General features: G+C 41.1%; 1 protein-coding gene across 7 annotated transcripts in view; it reads right to left on the reverse strand.

The window, feature by feature from the left end:
* Positions 1 to 23716, reverse strand: part of KIF13B (kinesin family member 13B) — a 194130-nt gene that overhangs the window by 74686 nt on the left and 95728 nt on the right. For 5 of the 7 annotated variants that reach the window (XM_074000589.1, XM_005562969.4, XM_045399003.3 and 2 more), the window contains 8 exons: positions 22200 to 22310; positions 17246 to 17380; positions 12201 to 12331; positions 9670 to 9756; positions 7935 to 8125; positions 6726 to 6936; positions 5720 to 5882; positions 1427 to 1573 (listed from right to left, as the gene is read on the reverse strand). In XM_074000589.1, the coding sequence (XP_073856690.1) occupies positions 1427 to 1573; positions 5720 to 5882; positions 6726 to 6936; positions 7935 to 8125; positions 9670 to 9756; positions 12201 to 12331; positions 17246 to 17380; positions 22200 to 22310 (1176 nt within the window). Of the gene's footprint in view, positions 1 to 1426; positions 1574 to 5719; positions 5885 to 6725; positions 6937 to 7934; positions 8126 to 9669; positions 9757 to 12200; positions 12332 to 17245; positions 17381 to 22199; positions 22311 to 23716 lie in introns of those variants that run through there. The other 2 variants (XM_074000591.1, XM_074000590.1) reach the window with 1 other exon arrangement.

The raw sequence follows: 23716 nt of genomic DNA on the forward strand, positions 1-23716 counted from the left end.
TCCTCCACCCATGACAGAGCGATCCCAGTAACAGGTCATTACTTTTAGCAGTTATTCTACTTTACATGGAAATCCTGCCACAAAATAAACAATACATGTTGACCAGAAAAAGAAGTAGAGTGTGCTAAACTACACTTCACCTTTCTTTTGGGGAAGACAGTAATTCTTATCTGCTCTGCTTGTTCCTAGCAAGTCATCAGATACAACTCTGCTAATGAAAGGTGAGCCCTCACGCCTATAATCCCAGCACTTTGGGAGGCCGAGGTAGGTGGATCACCTGAGGTCAAGAGTTCGAGACCTGCCTACCCAACATGGTGAAACCCCGTTTCTACTAAAAATACAAAAATTAGCCAGGTGCAGCGGCGTGTGCCTGTAATCCCAGCTACTCGGGAGGCTGAGGCAGGAAAATCACTTGAACCCAGGAGGCAGCGGATGCAGTGAGCTGAGATTGTGCCATTACACTCCAGCCTGAGCGACAGAGCAAGACTCCATCTCAAAAAAAAAAAAAAAAAAAAAATACTGAGACAAGGAGCATGTCTTTCTCTAATTTGAAAATACATCGAGGATGAATTATGGGAAAAAAATGGCTACACTAACACAGAAATTAAAATTAAAAAAAAAAAAAGAAAGGAAAGCCCTTATGGAAGTGACTCTTTTGTATTTACTATTGTTGTTTTATTTCTAAGTTGAAATAGGAGAGGGGGCCAAAGAGACAAACATGTTTTAAGCAAAAACGTCACCTAAGAAACATTTTTATTGATGACAATCTGGAAAAATCATTTTTACAAAACAAAAGGCAAAGGAAGTAAACAACTCTATGCGGAAACAGGCCTAACAGTAATGAAAATATGTTCAGACATACGTAAGATGCATTTCTATTTTAAATACATATGAGTACACGGCTGATCTAAGTAAGAAAACCTGCAAGTGGAGGACAGAGTACCAATGTATATAGATCTACGGCATCTATGTTATGATCAAAACTTCTTCAAAAATGTTCCTTGTAAATATTAAGATACCACTGACGTTCAACTTACAAAACATATACTGTAGGTTTATTATCTGCAAGGTTAAACGGGTTGAGCAATGGGAGGAGAGACAAATAACGAGGCCTGGCCTCTGTCCTAAAGAGTTTCCCAGAGAGCACAGGAGACAGACACCCGCACACCAACAGAAGTCAGAATGGAAAGTGGAGAATTCTGCTAGAAATCTAAAAGACAGAAATGAGAAGAAAAAAGATACCAGAAAGAGAGATTATTAAAATTGTTAATTTGCTAAACAATTTAGGTGATTAAAATAAACCTTACTCCAGAAATAGGATTATAATTTTGGAAAAAGAACAATTTTCCCCTGATATGGGTAGGCTCATTCCAGCTTGGCTCCTTCCATAATCACCAATTAAGTGATTTTCTCTTAAATAACTTACTGGGTTATCTTCTTCACACTCTTTCCACTCCTGATAAAGGTCTCTCATATCCAACAGCCTGTTGTCCAGTTTTTCCAAAGACCAAATCTGCTTCCCTTTTCCTTTTCTTCTCACCTGGATTGCAGGCTCACTAAGAAGAGAGCCTCGCTGCAGAGAGAGTAAGAATGACCGTGAGAAACACACAGGCAGCAGGGGAAGTCAAAGCTGAAAATTCCACCCCCATCAGTCAAATGTCATTACACAAAACTCAAATGGCAATCACCCTTTAATCTGTGGATTACAAAGTTTCCCAAAAGTCTAACAAGCTATAACGTAATACCTTCATACCCAAGTACAATCAAAATCTATTTATAAACTTGAGTTTAAGTATAAACTTACATTAAAAAATTTTTTGGGGGGGGTTGCTGGGCGTGGTGGTTCACGCCTATAATCCCAGCACTTTGGGAGGCCAAGGCAAGTGGATAACTTGAGGTCAGGAGTTCAAGACCAGCCTGGCCAACATGGTGAAACCCCTCTCTACTAAAAATACAAAAATTAGCCAGGTGTGGTGACATGTGCCTGTAATGCCAGCTACTTGGGAGGCTGAGGCACAAGAATAGCTTGAATACAGGAGGCAGAGGCTGCAGTGAGCTGAAGTCTCGCCACTGCACTCCAGCCTAGATGACAGAGTGAGGCTCTCAAAAATAAATATATACATATGTATGTATGTGTGTATGTATGTATGTGTGTATGTATATGTGTGTGTGTGTAAAGAGACAGCATCTCACTCTGTCACCCAGGCTGGAGTGCAGTGGCACATCACAGCTCACTGCAGCCTCGAACTCCTGGGCTCCAGTGATACTCCTGCATCAGCCTCCCAAGTAGTTAGAACCACGGGTGCATCCCAATAAACCCAGCTAATTTTGTTTGTTTTGCACAGAGACAGGGTCTTGCTATATGGCCAAGGCTGGTCTGGAATTCCTGGCCTCAAGTGATCCTCCTGCCTCAGCCTCCCAAAGCAAAGGGATTACAGGCATGAGCCACCACATTTAAATTTTGACTGTAGTTGGAAATGATTTTAAGTTTAAAACCCAAAAGACCACATTTAACAGCAAGTTGAAATAAAAGTGTTTTATTCAGGCCACCATATGACCACAATGTATCAATGGGAGAGAGGGAAAGTTTGCTGCGGTGTACGGGGAAGAAACGTCCCTTTACCTCTCAGAAGGTGAATTTTGTTTTATTGTAATGGATGGCATCTTCATAGAGTATAAAACATGAAACACTTAAAAGAGTAAACTGAAAACCAGTTTACCCATGTGGAAACAATAAATGATACCAGTTTCCAAATATGCAGTTCGGGTTTCTTATTAAGATCATACAGAACTAGATGGAGGCAGTGATCACACCACATTGTTACTGTGCCAAATGCCACTGAGTTGTTCACTTCAAAATAGTAATGTTTGGCCGGGTGCGGTGGCTCACGCCTGTAATCCCAGCACTACGGGAAGCCAAGGCAGACAGATCACAAGGTCAGGAGTTTGAGGCCAGCCTGGCCAACATGGTGAAACCCCATCTCTACTAAAAATACAAAAATTAGCCAGGCATGCTGGTGGGTGCCTGTAGTCCCAGCTACTCTGGAGGCTGAGGCAGAAGAATCGCTTGAACCCAAGAGGAAGAGGTTGCAGTGAGCTGAGATCGCGCCATTGCACTCCAGCCTGGGCGACAGAGTGAGACTCCATCTCAAAAAAAATAATAATAATAAAATAAAATAGTAATGTTCTGTTATGCAAATATCACCCCCCTCCAAAAAAAGGTACGCTCTGAAGTTTTTCCAGCTTATAAGAGCAATGTGGATTTTTTTCAGAGCAGAAGAACTTGAGCAATGTATTTTTAACATAGAAAAAAATTTAGAACTTTTAAAAACCACAAAGTTAAAAAAAAAAAAAAAAAAAGCCCTTATACATTTCCCCAAGGGAGACTTATCTACTGGTTAGCTAATCAATCTAGGTTTACTGGCTTAATTTTTCAACTGTTCCACTTAAAACTTAAGGGAACTTTGAAATACAGGGAAAAATTTAAGGAAACATATTGATGTTTCATTAACATCTTGCCTACAATCATTTTCTAAGAAACAAAATTTAAATAATAAAACAAACATTTGAGAATTCTTACAGTCAAAATGTGTTTTTCTTTTTTTTAAATTGAGACAGAGTCTCTTTCTGTCACCCAGGCTAGGGTGCGTGGCCCAATCTCGGCTCACTGCAAACTCCACCTGGGTTCAAGCGATTCTCCGGTCTCAGCCTCCTGAGCAGCTGGGATTACAGGTGCCTGCCACCATGCCTGGCTGATTTTTGTATTTTTAGTAGAGATGAGGTTTCATCATATTGGCCAGGCTGGTCTCTAACTTCTGACCTCAGGTGATACACCCACCTTGTCCTCCCAAAGTGCTGGGATTACAGGCATGAGCCACCATGCCCAGCCATCCTACAGTCAAAATTAAAGGCCCTCCTACCTTATATTCAGTCAGCCAGTGAATAAATCCAAAAATCCCATCTGTGACCTTTGTAGGTAGTGGCTTTCCTGGGGGAGAATGCTGGACCTGGGACTAAATAGCAATGGGCAATACGGTGCAACTACCATAACTTAGCCCTCTTGCAAAATTGGAAATAAGAAAAAAATTTGCCAGAGGAGAGAGTGTTCACAGAATGGATGGGACATTAAACAAGTTTTCAAATACCAAAAAATAGTCTGCTGCATTAAAGACTACAGATTCAGCCTAACTAAACTAAGGAGAGATGTCAGGTGACATGAGTTACTTCTGGGTGTTGACATGGCTACCCCAAAGCAGAGTCACACCTTTCAACAAACCCCAAAATAGGTTAGAGAAAAGGGCTGCAGTCATGTTTAATGGGGAAAAATTTTTCAGATTTCTGCTTTTTTCAACTCGTACACTGTAAAATGAAAGAGGATCTTGTACTTCTCAGCCTTCAAGAAGAAACTAGGCCCTGAACCTTCTCCTTGTGACTGGCCTTCCTCTTTGGTTTTTGGTGAGTCCTACTGTACCCAGACTTTGCCCTTACAAATACTAGTAAGTTCTAATTAAGTAAAATTTTTCAAAATACACACAGAGTATACAAAAACAATGATCTGTAATGATCACATCATATTGACAATACCTTTCTTAAAATACTAAGAATCACATTTGCCAAATATCTAACCCTGTACAAAATGCTGACCTCAATGCTGTGATGTCATAGGGAAAGAAAGATGTAATCCTTGCTATCAAATTAGAATATCTGCCTGTAATCCCAGCACTTTCGGAGGCCAAGGCAGGTGGATCACTTGAGGTCAGGACTTTGAGACCAGCCTGGCCAACACAGCAAGACCTCATCTCTACTAAAACTACAAAAATTAGTCCGGTGTGGTGGCACACACCTGTAATCTCAGATACTCAGGAGGCTGAGGCAGGAGAATCGCTTGAACCCAGGAGGTGGAGGTTGCAGTGACCCAGGATCACACCATTGCATTCCAGCCTGGGTGACAGAGCCAGACTCCATCTCAAACAAACAAATGAACAAACAAAATAGAATATCCAAGATGGATCGATTAAAGCTTTTCTGTATTGACTACTGTAGGATAAACAGAACGCACGGACCTACAAAAAAATTCATCTGAATAGAAAATTCTACCTAATCCATCAGAAATTATGTATGAATGTGATCAAGAGCTAGAAAAGAACCTCAAAAAAAAAAAAAAAAAAGAAGGAAAAAAAACCCAACTGAATGGCAAAGATAGAAGACTGTGATGGGACTTCCCCCTACATTTTATTAAACTTGTTATACCAAAAAAAGTATGATTCTGAATATATACATGACACCATGACACAACTAATGAACGGTTTCACAGAGTAAGCTATTCAAAGTAGAAAATAACATAAGCAAAATGAACACCTAAATTGTGGGAAAGGGGGTGTAGAGTGGTAGCATAAGGAAGAAAAAAAAGACATTTGGGGAAGATGAATCAGAGAAGACTTCTAAGAAAGAATTTAAACAGATTTGAAGGGAGAAAGTTGAGTGAAATGAACTGTCAGGGCCAGGTGAGATGGAGAGAATATTCCCCTAGCGGATAAAATATATATACACTCAAAGGCAGAGAACGGAAAGGAAGTCAATTCTACCCAAAAGCAAGGAGGACAAAGGATCTGACTTGGGGCAGGCACAGATAGGGATCTGAAGCTTAAATAACACCAGGAAACATCAGGCAATCTTATCCAATGAGATCTTTGTTTTTTTCAAGGAATGGCAACCTCACCTTCCTGTTGGCATCCAGGCTGGAGGCTGGAATCTGTAGGGTAACTTTGTATTCTGTTCTTTTATCCAGCTCCTCAGCAATGTAATTAGCTTCTCTCACCAATAGATTGGCCTTAACAATTTGTTCCCTCAGCCTCATCAGGCTGTTATTCAACGTTGCTTCTCTTAAAAAAATAAAGAAGGGGCAGAGGTAGGGAAGAGATTAACACAAAGCAGCTAGTCAGAAAATCATACAGTGGCAGTACATCATTGCCAAAATGTGAATTGAGCTTTTCCATGGTGGTCTGCACGCAGGGACTGTGTTGCTGACACTGACCCATGCACACACTTGAACCTGAACTACACGATAGGCACTGGCGCACAGCCACACAGCAGGCTGGCTGTAGATAAGGGCAGTGCCCGTGTACGCAGATCACCAGGGGATCTTCATCAACTCAAGATTTTCTCAGCAGGTCTGAGGTGGAGGCCTGAAATCCTACATTTCTATCAATCTCCAGGTGAAAGGGAAGCTGCCTGCCTGCAGACCAAACTTTAAATAATATGAGGTTAGTGAAGCAGTCTGCAACCATGGGATGATGCATTTCAATACAACGCTGATTATCCCGTACAGAGATGACACTTGCAATCTGTACCTCATCAGCACCATGCTTTAACTACCTGAGCTAATCAGTCCAGATAATCAACTTTGTTTTTCTAAAAATCATCTACCCAAGCTTCAGAACCTGAAGCATAATACAATGATAAAGTGTACTCTATATCCAAATCCAAAAGCCATACCAACTGAAAATGGAGCAGCACCTAACATCAACAGTTTTAAATAATGCAATATAAATGGGCAATTTCCCTTTTAAAAAAAAATGCAAAGTGGTTCTTGGCTGTAACACTTATCTTTTAACATAATTCTTTTGTAAGCACCATCTCAATGTTTCCATTTGACACTTTCCCTAGGTGCGTTAGAGGTGGCGAGGCCGAGCTATACGTGTAACAAGCCTCTCTGTGCCGCCTACCTCTCCTCAGCCCACTGTCTCAAGCGCTGCTGAGCACTGGGCGAGTGGAAAGAAAACCTGTCCATGCTCCGGCAGTTCTGCTTCTCAGGAGACAGCCTTCTCCGGAGCTGCTCCAATTCGTGCTCATACATAAGCCTCTGGCGCTCCAGTGCGGATCGTTTTTCTTCTTCATGCTGTTGTTCTAGGCTGTTTAATATGGACTGCATTGGATCTAAACACATTTTTAAAAAAGATAAATGATCGCGAGTTACAACATAACAAACTTCAAATGTGGTTCTATATGGTGATGTTGTTTGTCATCTTAACTATACCACCTAACTAATACTTTAAAGACAATTTGGCATAAACTTAGCTTTCCTGACTTTCAATCACTCAGGTTGTTATCTATTCTCAGACATATCCTCAACCATCTTCCCTGCAGAAAAGGCAGGTCTATTATATGTTCTACACATAACCTAAGACATGGCGAATCCTCCAGAAATACAATCACAAGCCAGTGGCAGGCAAGTCTCTAAAGCAGAGAGATTTGGCCGGGTGCAGTGGCTCATATCGGTAATCCCAGCATTTTGGGAGGCCGAGGTGGGCGGATCACCTGAGGTCATCAGTTTGAGACCAGCCTGGTCAACATGGCGAAATCTTGTCTCTATTGAAAATACAAGTTAGCCAGGCATGGTGGTGTGCAAGCCTGTCATCCCAGCTACTCAGGAGGCTGAGGCAGGAGAATAGAATCACTTGAGCCCAGGAAGTGGAGACTGCAGGGAGCTGAGATCGTGCCACTGCACTCTAGCCTGGGCAACAGAGCGAGACTCTGTCTCAAAAAATTAAAATAAAATAAACCAGAGAAATTCTATCCATGAGAACAAAGTGATCTGACTGTACATTAAGGCAGAACATTTTGATATAAATTAAAGCCAAAGACACAAAATACAGAGAATAGCAACATAAAGATTTTCCTTTTTAACATTTAAAAAGGCCTCAATCATAAACATTTTTAACACTCTATCATCTTTTTTTTTTCAAGAGAGAAGGTCTTGCTACATTGCCCAGGCTGAAGAGCAGTGGTTATTCATGGGCACAACCTCAGCTCACTGCAGCCTGGAAATCCTGGACTCAAGTGATCTTCCCACCTCAGCCTACCGAGTAGGTGGGACTGTAGGCAACAGTCTACCAACTGGAACCAGTGCTTAACAGCACGCCTGACTTGCTCACCATTGCTGCCCAGGGCCTTCATGGTGACCTCCATCTGTGCATATTCGTAATTAAAGTTAATTTCACTGGACACCTCGCTGGAGGAGTCTCCGTCTACATCCAGCTGCTCAGAACTGTTTTCATTCTTCATGGAGGGATCATGGTCCTCATTCTCTCGTTCTGCTTTCTTTTTCTTTTTAGGCAAATTGAGTCTTGGGGGGAAAAAAAGAGTATTATTTTCTGAAGTTAAGACAGGTACTTATTTATGTCATTCATTAAGTAATGGCATCTGCTAGAAGCCAAGTAGATACCATGTAAGTACAAGGCAATTACTGTACTCAGGAAGTTGATAATCTAGTCATAGAAATAAGACACTCAAGTGCCAGCAAAAACTTACAACAGAAAGTGTGACACTAGTCCACACACCTGTGACAAACTCAGAGTTAAAGGAACGCTGAGGACGATTTCAGAGCAAGGTGATAAAGGAAAGTGCAACAGGAGGAAATCATTTGAACTGAGTCTTCACGGATACAGAGAAAGCAGGGTAGAGGGAAAGCGTGGGAAAAGATGTGAAAATGGAAACATTCACATTCCCTGGAGAAATGAGTAAAACAACGGGATATTCAAAATTTGTACAGCACACTAGAGCTAAAGCTGGAAAGATCAGCTTCATCCAAACAATGAGGGTTTTGAACACAAAGCAAAGCAGTTTACACGTCATTTAATTTAGGAAGGAAAAAAATACTCCATGCTCTTTGTGCCCATCTACCCTTTTCTCAGTAACCAAAGTATCACTGGCCCATGGCAAACGCTCTCTATTAGCTACAGAAAAGTCAGTCTGACATCTGGAGCACGATGACCAGTGACAGTAACAAGAGACCAGGATGTTCACTTTTTACAATCTCCAGCCTGCCTGCCTTGTCAACACAACATCAATTTTGTTTGGGAAACCGCATGTACAGCCCCAGGCGAGATACAGTCTTTTGCAGCCCCCTTTGCAACTAGGAAGCAATTTCTAGCAAAGGAGACAGAAGGAGATTGCTGAGGACTCTGGGAAGACTTCTCTGTTTTTTCGGATGAACAGGAGAGTCAGGGCTAGCACAGCTTACGGTTCTCCTTTTTCTTCCTGTACCTGAATGCTGTTTTGACGGCAGTGCAGCATGGCCAACTTCAGGCCATAGAGAGACGCCAAGACAGTGACCAGACTTTAGCCATGACTTTATTTGAGAGGCTTAGCCAACACTAACAACCATGTTCCTTTAGATTTCTGGTTCTGTCAGGGAAATAAATGATCTGTCTAACCCATTACAGTAAAACTGGCCATGACTTAGAGCTGAAAAGAATTTCTAAAAGAAATACCAACCTTATTTTATAGATAAGGAAACTAAAACCAAAACCATGTTTCCATAAAAAAAAAATTAAAAAGATAAACATGTCAGGAAAACTATTAATGTTTATTAATAAATTCTTACACCACACAGCAAAGGAATCACCTTCCAGTGGGAAATAAAAGGGAAAAACTGTGTAGATGAACTCAGTATTTTTCCACGGTGTATTGTTTATATGTCTCTAGGGTTCAGACCATATACAGTGAATGAACACACACACACATATATATAATATATATGCAGCAAATATATATGTATACACACAATAACATAATTGTTTTAGAGACAGAAAATACATATTAAAGAGTAAACCTATTTCAGAGCACAATCTTCAATAATCTCCTTAAGGGACACGAATGACATCATACCTGAAGAAATGGTTGTTTCCCCATAATATCCTGTCCCCATGGTGTAACTGTATTGGACTGGAGACAGATGACCCATTTACAAATGTTCTGTAAGGAGAAGAGATCAAACGTGAACGAGGAGTGCAGTATCATGTCTTCTGCTTTAAATTCCCAGTAACATAGAGATATAGTTACTAGGGAAAACAACAATTCCCCCAAATACAACCTGTTCTTGGTGAATTTTAATATTTACATTCACTCCTTTGCTGATTCACCTAAAATGTTGATGGTACAAAGCACAGGCACATCTCATTTTATTGCGCTTTGCTTTATTGTGTTTTGCAGATATCACATTTTTTACAAATTGAAGGTCTGTAGCTATCCTGTGTTAAGCAAGGCTATGGGAGATTCTTTTCAAACAGCATGTGCTCACTTCACATCTGTCATGGAGGCCTGTGATCAGGGACCTTTGACCTCACCTAATTGTTTTGGAACATCGTGAACTGCACCCATGTAAGATGGCAAATTTAATAAAAGCAGTGTGGGTTTTGACTCTCTCCCTCTCCTCGGGTCTCTTTATTCCGAGACACAGCCATATTGAAATTAGGCTAATTAATAACTACAATAACCTCTACCTGTTTAAGTGAAGGAAAGAGTCACACACCTCTCAAAAGGTGGAAATAATTAAGCTTACTGAGGAATCACATCAAAAAACAAGACAGGACGAAAGTCAGGCCTCTTGTACCAACAGCTGGCCAAGCTGTGAGTGCACATGAAAAGCTCTTGAAGGAAATTAAAGGTGCTTCTCCAGTGACTACATGAATGATAAGGCAGAACAGTTTTCCTGCTGATATGGAGAAAGTTCAGTGGTCTGGAGAGAAGATCAGCCCAGCCACAATATTCCCTCAACTAAACCCTAATCCAGAGCACGGTCCTAACTCTCTTTAATTCTATGAACTGAGAAAAGTGAGGAAGCAACCGAAGAAAAGTTGGAAGCTAGCAGAAGTTGGTTCGTGAGGTTTAAGGAAAGAAGTCACCTCCATAACATAAGAGTACAAGATGAAGCAGCAAGTGCTAATGTAGAAGCTGCAGCAAGATTGCTGATGAGATTTTCGATGTAGATTAAACAGACTTCTATTGGAAGAAGATGCCATCTAGAACTTTCTTAGCTAGAGAAGAGAAGTCAACGCCTGGCTTCAAAGCTTCAATGGCAGGCTGACTCTCTTAGGGGCTAATGTAGCTGGTGACTTTAAGTTGATGCCAATGCTTATTGACCATTCTGAAAATCCTAGGGCCCTTAAGAATTATGCTAAAACAGCTCTGCCTGTGCTCTGTAAATGGAACAAAACCCAGATGACAGTATGTCTGTTTACACCACAGTGTGCTGAATATTTTAAGCCCACTGTTGAGACCTAATGCTCAGAAGATTCCTTTCAAAATATTACCGCTCATTGATAAGGCACAGAGAAGAGTATTCTTCGGGTGGCACAGTGACCATGTTTTCGTCTGTGCTTAAACGAAATGATGACGTGGCCTGCTCTGTCTTATTGCATCCCGGTCTTGGAGAACCCTTGCCTGAGGCTGGGGTTCTGTGTGATTATTTATGGCCTCACTAGAGAAGAGCACAGCACAGCTGTGAGGGCCACACCAGCTTCTGCTCCTGTTTTCTCACTTGATCCTTCCCCAGAGCTTGATAGTGTCTCAATACTTGAAGACTTTATGGATAAAATCAGTGATATTAGTGATTTTTTGATACCATAAAATGAAACAAATCAGCATTTGAAAGGTCAACATAATTCGTTAATCACTGTCTGTAACAGTTACAGACTGTTATACTTCCAACTCCCTAACAGGGGATAACAGCTCTATAGCAGATGGAAACAAAGTGACAAACGTGTCATTCATAAAATGTGGAGCCCCTTCACTCCTCGATGGTGTATTAAGTTCCTGTGTACTAGTCTCATATTCTGCGCCAGGAATGGAGAATCAAAAAAAGGCCCTTGTTCTCAAGCAGCTCACGGTCTAATGGGGTAATAAGGGTTCAGAGCCCATAGGCAGACACTAAGAAGCACTGCCACAACAGGGGGATGGTCCAATACCTCCTAAGGGCACTGCATTCAGACCAAACAGGGACCTCCCCGCAGGAGATCATGGCAGCCCTTAACCCTGCAGACCGAACAGGAGTTAGCAGGCCAAAAGACTGGCAGGTACAGAGGAGGAGGAGATAAACCAGGGGGCTATAAGGGATTTTCTATCACAAACAGAGGAAAGCCTTCTAGGGCTGTGGTGAGTGAACCAGGAGGCAACTCAGGGTGTTAGCGGGGGCTCTGATGAAGACTTGATGAGGGCCTAAATACGTAAGGCCATGGCAGTGGGCATACAGAGGAAGGAACGGGTGTGACAGGCATTAAAGCTAAATGTAAGGGGCCCACCCAACCAACTGGATAGCTTAATGTGGTCAACTTAAAAGCAACAAAGGCCATTGTCGCCAGTAGAGTACTTTCTTCCTCTGAAAAACTCTCATGATATGAACACTAATTCAAGTACGTTACCTGGTGTTCTTCTGAGGAGTCAGCATGACCTGGCCTTCTGACGTGATGTCTATAATGCAGTGTTCAGGAAGAATTCCCATGCCACACAGTTGGATATCTTGGGAATCTGCTGACCCTATCAATGTATGTTCCTAAGAAAAAAATCAAATTCACTGATTAATACTGTATTCTTACATGTACACAACTGAAATCATTTACACTGAGCCCTCTTATATTGTCCTATTACCTTTGCTAAAATATTTTTTTATTTTTATTTTACTTTTGAGACAGAGTCTTGCTCTATTCCCCAGGCTGGAGTGCAGCAGTGCAATCTCAGGTCACCATAACCTCCGCCTCCCAGGTTCAAGCGATTCTCCTGCCTCAGCCTCCCAAGTAGCTGGTATTACAGGCATGCACCACCATGTCCAGCTAATTTTCTTTGTATTTTTAGTAGGGACAGGGTTTCACCATGTTGGCCAGGCTGGTCTCAAACTCCTGACCTCAAGTGATCCAACCACCTCAGCCTCCCGAAGTGCTGGGATTACAGGCGTGAGTCACCATGCCTGGCCTAAAAGATTTTTAAAAAGCAAACGGAGGCAGGCGTGGTTGAAACAAAAACAGGAAGGGAGCTAGATTTGGCCTGTGAAAAGTAGTTGGCTGACCCTGACCTAGACTAACTCACCCACTCCCACGGCTTTAAATGCCATCTACAAATAAACTACATCTCTATCACCACCCTAGAGCTACATACTTTAGTTTCATTTTTTTCCCCACCTCCACAACCACTATTGCAGTCTTAGTCACTTTTTTTTTTTTTCTTCGAGACAGGGTCTTGTTCTGTCACCCAGGCTGGAGTGCAGAGACACCATCCATGCTCACTAAGCTTCACCCTCTTGGGCTCAAGCAATCTTCCTGTCTCAGTCTCTGAGTAGCTGAGATCACAGGCAGGCTCCACCCTGACCACTAATTTTTTTTTATTTTTTGTAGAGACAGGGTCTCACTATGTTGCTCAGGTTGATCTCAAACTCCTGAGCTCAAGCAGTCCTTCCACCTCGGCTGCCCAAAGCACTGGGATTACATGTGTGAGCCACCATGCCCAGCCTCAGCCACTATTATTTTCTGCCTACTCAGCCTACTTGACACAACTTGGATGTCTGAAGATGTATCAAAGGGAACAAAGGCCAAAGCTAAACTCTTGTTCCCGTCTCCCCCAACCCAACAGAAGTCTATTTCCTTCTCCAATAATAATGGATGGCACTACCACTACCAGTCAGTCAAATGAAAAGCTTAGATATGATTCTTGAGTCCTCTTTCTCTTACAAGCCCATACCCACCCCACGTCAATCAGGGAGAATCTTACAGATTTTTCCTCCAAGGTCTATCAAGAATCAGCTTGTTTTCCCCACCTCCATAACCACATCCTAGATTCGCACTCCAGGATCTCCTGCCTGTGGATGCAGGAGCTTCCTACTGTGTCTCCATTGCATGCCACTCCCTTCCACTCCTGCCACAACAGCTGGTCACATCATCCCCTATTTAAAACCTTCTAAGAGTGGGCATGGTAGCTTACACCTGTAATCCCAGCAATTTGGGAAGCCAAGGCAGGAGAATCGCTTGAACCCAGGAGGATCAAGACCAGCCTGGGCAACACAGTGAAACCCTGTCTCTATTAAAAAAAAAAAAAAAAAAAATTGTGGCTAGGCGCAGTGGCTCATATCTGTGATCCCAGCACTTTGGGAGGCCGGGGTAAGCGCATCACTTGAGGTCAGGAGTTCAAAACCAGCCTGGCCAACATGGTGAAACCTCGTCTCTACTAAGAATACAAAAAAATTAGCCAGGCGTGGTGGCGCGTGCCTATAACTGCAGCTACTCGGGAAGTTGAGGCAGGAGAGTGGCTTGAACCCGGAAGGTGGAGGTTGCAGTGAGCTGAGATCGCGCCACTACACTTCAGCCTGGGCGACAGAGCAAGACTCCATCTCAAAAAAAATAAAAATAAAAATAAAAATGAGGCAGGAAGATCACTTGAGCCCAGGAGATTGAGGCTACAATAAGCCATAATCGCACCACTGCACTCACCTGGGTGACAGAGCAAGACTCTGCCTCAAAAAAAAAAAAAGAAAAGAAAAGAAAAAAAGTAAGAATAAAACCTTCTAGTGGCTTCTCTTTGAATTTCCAATAAAGCCCAAATTTTTACCCAGGCTTACGAAGCATTCAACAACCTGTCCTTGCCTGTCTCTGACCCTCACTCTCACCATCTTCCCCTCACAGAGCATGTGCCAGCCACATCGGCTCCCATCTGTTCTTTGAGCACACTGAGCCTATTTCCATCCTATTGCCTTTTACTAGCTGTTTCCTCTGTCTGAAATGTTCTTCCCCGATCCTGATATGGGTCATTTCTTATCATTTCTATCTCAGTTTTTAAAGTCACATCCTCAGAGAGGTGTTTCCTGAGCTCCCAACTGGAAAAAGCCACTGTCATCCTGCCCTATTTTAACTCTTTCCATGACACTGACTGACTGTGGGTTTACTGTCCATCTTGTACTCCAAGCACTTAACAAAGGCTTGGCATGTGTAGGCATTAAAAAAATATAAAAATAAATGCACAATCATTTCCCTTTGTGTGCCCAGGTAATCAAAGTAAGATGAAGTTACTCAGGGATAGCATCTCAGTCTCTTTATTGATAGATGGGTATCATGATTCTAAAGTATTCTATTATAAAGTATTCCAGGATAAATAAAGGGGGTGTTATATTGTAGAAGAGTAAGAGAACTGTACAATTGGAACTAGAAAGAACTTTAGAGATGTTTTAATCCAATGCCTTCACTTACACATGGAGTGACGGAAGTCATCTGCCCAGCATCTAAATTGACTTTTGAATTTGAAGGCATAGTAATAAAAAATGCTCAGCCTCCAAATTCCACCATCCCACATTATGGTATCACTTTACTGAAGCAAAAACGGTTCTTTTACTTAAGCAAAAACAGTTGGTATCACTTTACTGAAGCAAAAAGTATTCTTTTACTGAAGCAAAAACTGTTCATCCTTTTGAATGTGCTTTGTTTTGAAGATATGCTTGTTGTGGGGTCAGCTTGGGCAGTCAAGAAATCAACACTGCCTCAGACTCGGCCCAACAGGGCTGGCCACACAGTCTGAAACAGAACCCAAACACCTCCATACAAGATGACCAGAAACATTTGACGACTCTCCAAACATCTTTAAACAGCTTCTTTAGTTTTTAGTCAAGGAGCAGATATGAATCAGAGATTTTTCTTGATGTGTGTGTTTGTGTGTTCCGATTTGAACTACATTACAATGGAAAGAAAAAGAATTTCTAGTTCTGAAAAAAGGACAGAATATTTAGGTCCTATTCTAACATCGCATCTCTTCCCACATAGTCAGCTCGTTAGCTTTACTTTCCTGGTCACCGTCATGTGACTATCCCCAGCTGACATCCTAACTCAGAATGCTACCAGCACTGTTCAGAAGCAAAGTAGGTAATGGATAATACTTTTTTTTTTTGAGACGGAGTCTTGCTCTGTTGCCCAGGCTGGAGTGCGGTGGCATGATCTCAGCTCACTGCAACCTCCACCTCTGGGGTTCAAGAGATTCGCCTGCCTCAGCCTCCCAAGTAGCTGGGACTACAGGCACATACCACCACCCCTGGCTAATTTTTATATTTTTAGTAGAGACAGAGTTTCATCATGTTGGCCAGGCTGGTCTTGAACTCCTGACCTCAAGTGATCTGCCCACCTCAGCCTCCCAAAGTGCTGGGATTACAGGTGTGAGCCACCACACCCGGCCAATAATACATCATTTTTTAATAGGCAAGGAAAATATGTGTATAAGAAACCATAGGAGTATCAAACAAAAAAGTGGAACGTGGAATCTTTTCTTTTGTGTAGTACTTCTGTTTACAAAGTGCTTCTGTATCTCCAACCCTCACAGGAACCTGGTAAAGTAGCCAGAGACACTTCCCTCCATTTACAAAGGAATTAATCTAGAGGGGGCAAAGGGCTTGGCCACAGACTAGAGAGACAGGTCACTCCCTCCTACCCCAGCTTTGGGGCCACTGAACCACAACACCTGAGACAAGCACACATGAAGGTATGCATCAAAGACACAGCCAAACTCACAGCACAACAACACACCGTATAAGACATTTATTAACAACAGGCCTTCTCAAAATGACACAGAGTCACTGCCCCCGGATCTTTCCAAGCTTTTCTGAAATGAAATCATGCAGTTCTCTTAGAGCTGTTTTCCAGGTAGTCAGCTTGTTAGCTTTACTTTCCTGGTCACATTAATTAAACCCACACATGTGAGGGGAAAAAAACTATTATCAACCCTGTGTTAGAGTCGTGCAGTCCATCATATATAATAAGTAATTTGTGCTCTGGGCTTGACACAGCCCATTCTGGACACTCCTCGAATCCATGTGGCATCTCAGGGTTCAGGCTTATTCTGAAGTTGTCTCTTATCTTACTAATATATCCCATGATTTATAGATTTCAGTGGATACATCTTTTCTGTTCCATGCTCTGACTCACTCAGTCTCTAAGTAACCTATACTCTCTCTCTTTTTTTTAACAGATTGATAACCCAAATTTTTAATTTTTCCTAAGAGTTATTGGAAACATAAATTTCATACCAACCGGTCCTAAGAACTTTATTTATACATTTTTTTCTTGTGAGCTAACACACTGCTCCCAGAAAAATGCACTTCACGTAAACCATAAAAGCTTTAGTATACTTACTAAATGAATCATTTAGTCTTCAAAGTCATCCATTTTTAAAGTTATCTACTTAATTCCTTGATACAAATCACATTAAATAATGGTAGGAAGGCTATTTAACTTATTGGAAATAATATCAGAGTATCATTTTTTTCTATTGTCAGGTTGAATGGCATCAAGGACTAAAAAAGAAAACTGAGCCCAGAAACCCAAGATGGTCCGTAACTTCTTGCTGTTTTTTGAGTAAGCATGGTTCCCCAAGTTTACTAAAGTACTGTGAAATATTATCCTATTTTGTGACAAGAATCTAGTAGCAAAGCACATTACTTCACCTTTAAGTAGTAGACCAGAAGCTCATTCAGAGCTGGGTCAGCATTCAGATTCACCAGGAAGCATTTATCATCCCCAACTTTGATTCCCGAAGACTGAAGAGATATTCCAAGACTCTCAAGCTGTTTCTGTCGTTCCTGTAAATGTATCAGAGAAGTATTAATTCCACAGCCATGGAGGCAGTGAGATATCCAAGCGCTTACATTACAATGTTACAATTATTCAATAGTGTTGTAATTCAAATACATTCTCTTAGGCTATGGTATTATAGATTTATTGCATTTTTCTCTTCTTTCCAAACTATATAATTTTTGCGTTAATTCTAATTTTATTTTGAAAAATAAAGTCCATTACATATAGTAACTAATTGTACTAGTGAATTCTCAGTTTTCATTCTTGAAAATATCTAAAATCTTGAATTCATCTCATTTAACTCTGAATATATGAGCAAAGGTGTGTGCACTTTCCTCAACTGTGATCCTTCTTAAAAGCAAAGGAGGATCAATACACTCTTCTGCTTGACATCTTCAGCGACCTCCCAATCAGGATAAAGGCCAAACTCCCTCAGTAAAGTTCACAAGGCCCTTCAATGTGGCCTGCTTCCCCTCTGGCTTCTAACTTCTGTCAAACCCGGCATGAAACTGCATGAAACAAGTTCCAGGTCCTTGAAAATGCTAAGAATGTTCTCTGAGCTGGGCGTGGTGGCTCACGCCTATAATCCCAGCACTGTGGGAGGCCAAGGCAGGCAGATCACTTGAGGTCAGGAGTTCAAGACCAGCCTGGCCAACATGGTGAAACCCTATCTCTACTAAAAATATAAAAATTAGCCAGGCATGGTGGCAGGCGCCTGTAATCCCAGCTACTCATGAGGGTGAGGCAGGAGAATCACGTGAACCCGGGAGGTGGAGGTTGTGGTGAGCTGAGATCATGCCACTGCACTCCAGCCTGGGCGACAAAGAGAGACTCCATCTCAAAAAAACAAAACAAACAAACAAACAAAAAACAAACCAAAAAAAGTTATCTTTGTTCTCGTTAGCTGAAAAGATTTTATACCTCTTTCTTCTATCTGGAGCAGACATGCTCCACTTCGTAACTGTTTATCAAGCCATTTCTCTCACACGGGACTGTGTGCTGTGTGGGCACGGATCCTACCTTATATACTGTTGTGTTCCCAGCACTTAGCAGTGAAGGACACATGGTGAGCACTCAAAACATCAGTGTGGTGAATTTATCCAAAAACAAACAAACTTGCATATGCACTCAAGCACTATCTTCATAATACGGGCCTTTCCTTTTTTGTGCCTGCCTCTGAACCCATACAACATATGAACATCTGTACATCATAAGGGTATAGGCATGGATCTCACAACCAGATGCTCTGTGGTTAGGGTACAGTCGGAGCTGGAGAGGGTATCTTCGACTATGGGTAAACAGCAAGTAGCAATGAGTCAATCACCTAAGACCTCTGATTCTGGGGAAAGGCAAGACAGACTAAGTCACTTAACTACAGCCACACAGTAAGTTTGCAGCATAATTAAAATAAAGCTTCACAATTTTGCTATTTCTAGGCATGCCACTGTAATTTATACAATCACTGCAACTCAGCCAATATATCCTACCTAGAAGTATACTACCACAAAACTGAAATGTGTATTTTGGTCCTGGGTCTTCAAATCAAATCAAGTCTTTAAATCAAGTTCTAACAAAAAGGACTACAGGCTTCTTTCAGAAGTTTTGAGTCATTTAACACTAACCATCAGCGTTTTCTGTGCTCATTTCCAAGAATTTCTCCTTGATAAAGAGTCATGTCCATAAGATGAAGAAAGTAACTATACCTTTCTCTAAGTTATCCTAGTTATTACTGTTTTACGCTACTTCCCTGTGCATGTTTCTGTCATTTGAGATTTTATACTGGTAAAAACGCTACAAAACTTTTGTCTAATCCAAAAGAGACATAATGGTGGAAAACTGTCAATTCGTTATTGTGTTTCCCACCAAAAACTAAAGTTTTAAAATCATCTTAAAAAATTACGAATGTTTGTAACACCTAGGAATCAGCTCATAACAAAGTACTATATGATAAAATACAGTTTACTGATATCATCAAATATTGCTTCTGATATCAGGGGTTGGTTAACTTTTCCTATAAAATGTCAGATAGTAAATATTTAGTCTTTGTGGGCCATGGGCTCTCTGTCTTATTCATTTCTGCTGCCGAAAACATACATAATACGTAAACAAATGAGCACAGCTGTACTCCAAAAAAATTTACAAAAGCAAGTGGCGGACCCGGTTTAATTCCCATGCATTGTCTGTCAACCCCTGACCTATCTCAAGGTTTGGATTTCACTTAAGTGTATATCTTCTAATGGGAATATAAAAGATAAAAATAAGGGACAATGTGGTATAGCAGATATGGCACTGTAATTAGAAAATACTCATCATGAGTTCTTTTTATGCAAAAATATTATTAAGCGTACAACACTAAAAGATAGTCTTTTTTCTTAAGAACCTTACAAACTCAATAGCAACTAAAACTACCCATAACAATTAAACAATGGTAAAGTATTGGATGATGTAGGGTCAAAGGGTGCAGAAGCTGCAGGGAATTCCGTGGCAGGGCCATCTGAGGGCTAGCACCCTATCGGAAGGTGTCACAGAGCCCGGAGGACCCATGGAGAGCCCAGCTAACTTGCAATTGCCCCCAAAATGATGTGAGAAGTCCTTCAAAAAAGAAAGTCATTGAATTCAGTCTGCCCGGAAATTGCCAAATTTATCTGACCATGGACCACGTCAACTGACATGTCTCAAGTCATCTTCCAGAAGATATACTAACACTTTGTGGCTCTACTGTCAGAAATAGATTTTGGAAGATGTCAGTTTGGATTAGGAAGAGGTAAGTGACCAACAGACCAGGTTTTTTCAATGACAGAAGAAAAACGTTCAGCAGCACTACAGCCTGGGAGCTCTAGAAGGTAAGGCATTGAAGCTGCTGCTGAATAAAATCAGGCAGTGCCCCCAAAAGGGACCCCTGGGAGAGGAAAAGTAAAGGTGCCAACACTAAGATCCCCGATGCAGACTCACTTAGACTTGCCCTGTTTTCTATCAGCACAACGACTCATCACAACAAATGTTTACTGTTGGAGCAACTGAGAATGGCTCAAAGTGGCTTCCAAATTGGACAATTATTAGAATGACTTACAATTCATAAAAACCACAGGGAGATATGTAATGAGAAATAGTTTATATACTGATCTCTTCTCTATAATTTGAGGGATATGCTTTAAGATAAGCCAATGCAGGGACACAAAAACAACACTGGCCATATGTTGATCTTTAATGAAACCAGGTGATGGGTACCTGTAGATTTAGTATACTTTTTTCTAATTTTTATCTACTTTGAAAATGTCTGCAATAAAAATGTTTTTAAAATCTATTTTAATCCTGGTCTGTGCTAATATAACATCCACTTTATGCTAAGTAACAACAGTACCATCCTACAATATCTGATACACAGATTGATTCTGGACAGCACATTTCAAGATGGAATCTACTGAGTGAAAACAGATGGAACAAGTTCTATATATTCTCTAATACAAGTTAAAACAGTTAAAAACAACAGGGAATTTTAACTTAGAAAAGGAAGAGGAAGAAGCAGAGAGATGACTTTATATACACGAACAACTTGGGTAGCAACAGTCCCTATCTTGTAAGACTACTGAGAGGATTACATCAAGTACTGTAGTTAAAAGTGCTTAGCATAGGGCTCAATACGTAAGTGGATCCAATAAATGCTGGCTGTTACTGTCATCACCAGTTCCTGTGTTTGGGTGGGACCTCTCTTAGCTACTAAAGAACAAACTAGGGCCAGTAAGTAGAAGTGAAAGAATAAAAGACTGATTCAATCGCTACTATTAGAGTTGTCTGATCACAAAAAGCCTGTCAGATGTGGTCCTGAGCTCCACATTACTATATATATTTCTAAAACAGAAGTTGGATAATCATGAAACAGGAAAGCCACAGTGTAAATCTATTATTAGGTGGACAGACTTTTTCTCCCAATGCTAAACTTAACTAGATCTTCCTAGACGAATACTAATGTTCCCGCCCTAAGGTTTCTGTTGTGTTTTTTTTTTTGTTTTTTGTTATTGAGACAGAGTCTTGCTCTGTCACCCAGGCTGGAGTACAGGGGCATGATCTCAGCTCACTGCAACCTCCGCCCCTCGGGTTCAAGCGATTCTTGTGCCTCAGCCTCCCAAGTAGCCGGGACTACAGGTGTGTGCCACCACGCCCAGCTAATTTTTGTGTTTTTAGTAGAAACAGCGTTTCGACATCTTAGCCAGGCTGGGCTCGAACTCCTGACCTGAGGTGATCCACTTGTCTCAGCCTTCCAAAGTGCTGGGATTACAGGTGTGAGCCACCACACTGGCCACCACCCTAAGATTTCATAACTATTACTGTTACTAGAAAATGGTGAGAGACAGTCACCTCAGATTTAGGAATTTCATATTATTTTCACTGGGTTTTCACATGGAACCAAGAAGTTCATGGCCTAATACCTAAAAAAAAAATTAATGATACTTTTTTTTTTTCTTGGCCACATGCACTGGATTAATTTTGTAATTTCAGGAAGTTCCTTAGGTCTCTAAAGCACTTAATAGAATGGAGTGTTAAGAGCCAGGGGCTACAAAGGAGTTATTTCATTAAATTTTTTTAAAAAAGATTACTGATACTAAAAAATTATTTCTCACATAAATGATTAAATGCAATTATATCCTGTTTATCCTTCGAATTAATTTTGCAAAGTATAGATTCTCTTAGATCTAGATTCCTAATGATAGTGTTAGATTTGCCATCAACCAAGCTGAAGATCAAAAAGGAACTAGGAAGACCATGTGTTCCACTGTGCAAACTGCCATGAGGTTTCACGCGCTTCATCAGTCAGGAAACACGAACCTGTGCAATCTCCTCCGTTTTCCTTAATTTCTCCTCCCAGGTCACAGTCATTTCCTGGATTAGCTTCTCAGATTCTTCCAGCCGGTCCTTTAGCTCTGGAGATTTCATTGCCTACAAGCAAAATGTTTACTTCATGAAATGTCTAGATGATGCCCTGGAAAAAGAAGCGGCCAACTCTAAAAGGACAAAAGTAACAATCTGCCTCCTCTTGGCTGAATGTCATGCTGAGGTCCAACATCTACTTGAAATGTAACGACAGACCTCCAGTACCTCGATTGTTCTGAGGACCACAAACTCATCGAGTTATCCAAAATATGCCCAAAAGGAAGGCTTTTTTCCTTTTCTGCCACTCTACTGTGAAGATGTAATTACATTTAAGGATGCAAAAATGTAAAGCTTCTAAGGGTTTATTTTTAAAATCCCAATAGGTTATACATCTAGACTCAGACACATGATTCATTCTAGCCCTTGCTGATGACTTCAGGAATTAATCCACGTATATACAGACTTAACGTGTACATGTTGCAGATTGGATGGTGTTATTAATACCAAGGAGACAACACTCTTCATGGACTGTAAAATTATTCCTATAAAAACAGGATAAAATTCAACAGGTAAAAATATGATCAAGATAATCATCTTGACCATGTCTCTTACTGATTTATTCCCAGAAAACAGGTATGAGAAAGAAAGCAAACTCCAGAAAGAATCCCATAGTGCTGAGAAACTGTGGGAAGAGAAATGCTAATGAAAGCAAGAATCCTGGCCGGGCACACTGGCTCACTCCTGTAATCCCAGCACTTTGGGAGACCGAGGTGGGAGGATCACCTGAGGTCAGGAGTTCAAGACCAGCCTGACCAACATGGAGAAACCCCGTCTCTACTAAAACCACAAAATTAGCTGGGCGTGGTGGCATGCACCTGTGATCCCAGCTGCTCAGGAGGCTGAGGCAGGGGAATCACTTGAACCCAGGAGGCAGAGGTTGCAGTGAGCTGAGATCATACCATTGCACTCCAGCGTAGGCAATAAGAGTGAAACTCCATCTCGAAAAAAAAAAAGTAGGAATCTTGAATCTGACACTTCATTCCACTTTCCCAAGAGGATGAGCACTTGGGATTGCAGGTCAGAGTTGGCAGGTTTTCAAATTTATTCATGTAACATTATCCATTACAGAATATACAGAAGATAGTTATAACAGAATACTACTAAATATATGGGTACTTCTACTATAAAATATTTTCTACAAACATAATTAATCCACAACATGGAAAAGCTAGATTATGAAAGTGTAGAAGACTCAAGATTTTCATTCTGACTTCTACCAGGTAACAAATGAGATTCAACAAAAATCTTGCTCTCCATCATTTTCTGCACAAAAATTAAAATTATATACACAAGGTCTCCAGCATCTCTCTTCCTCTCCTATTCTATTCTACCTCTCTTTTGTCTGCTGCCTGAATAGAAATGCAAACATTTTCTCAATTGTCTTTATTTGTTGCTGTTCAATCTTTTTCATA

The sequence above is a fragment of the Macaca fascicularis genome, chromosome 8 (genome assembly GCF_037993035.2).
Source record: "Macaca fascicularis isolate 582-1 chromosome 8, T2T-MFA8v1.1".
NCBI classification, from domain to species: Eukaryota; Metazoa; Chordata; class Mammalia; order Primates; family Cercopithecidae; genus Macaca; species Macaca fascicularis.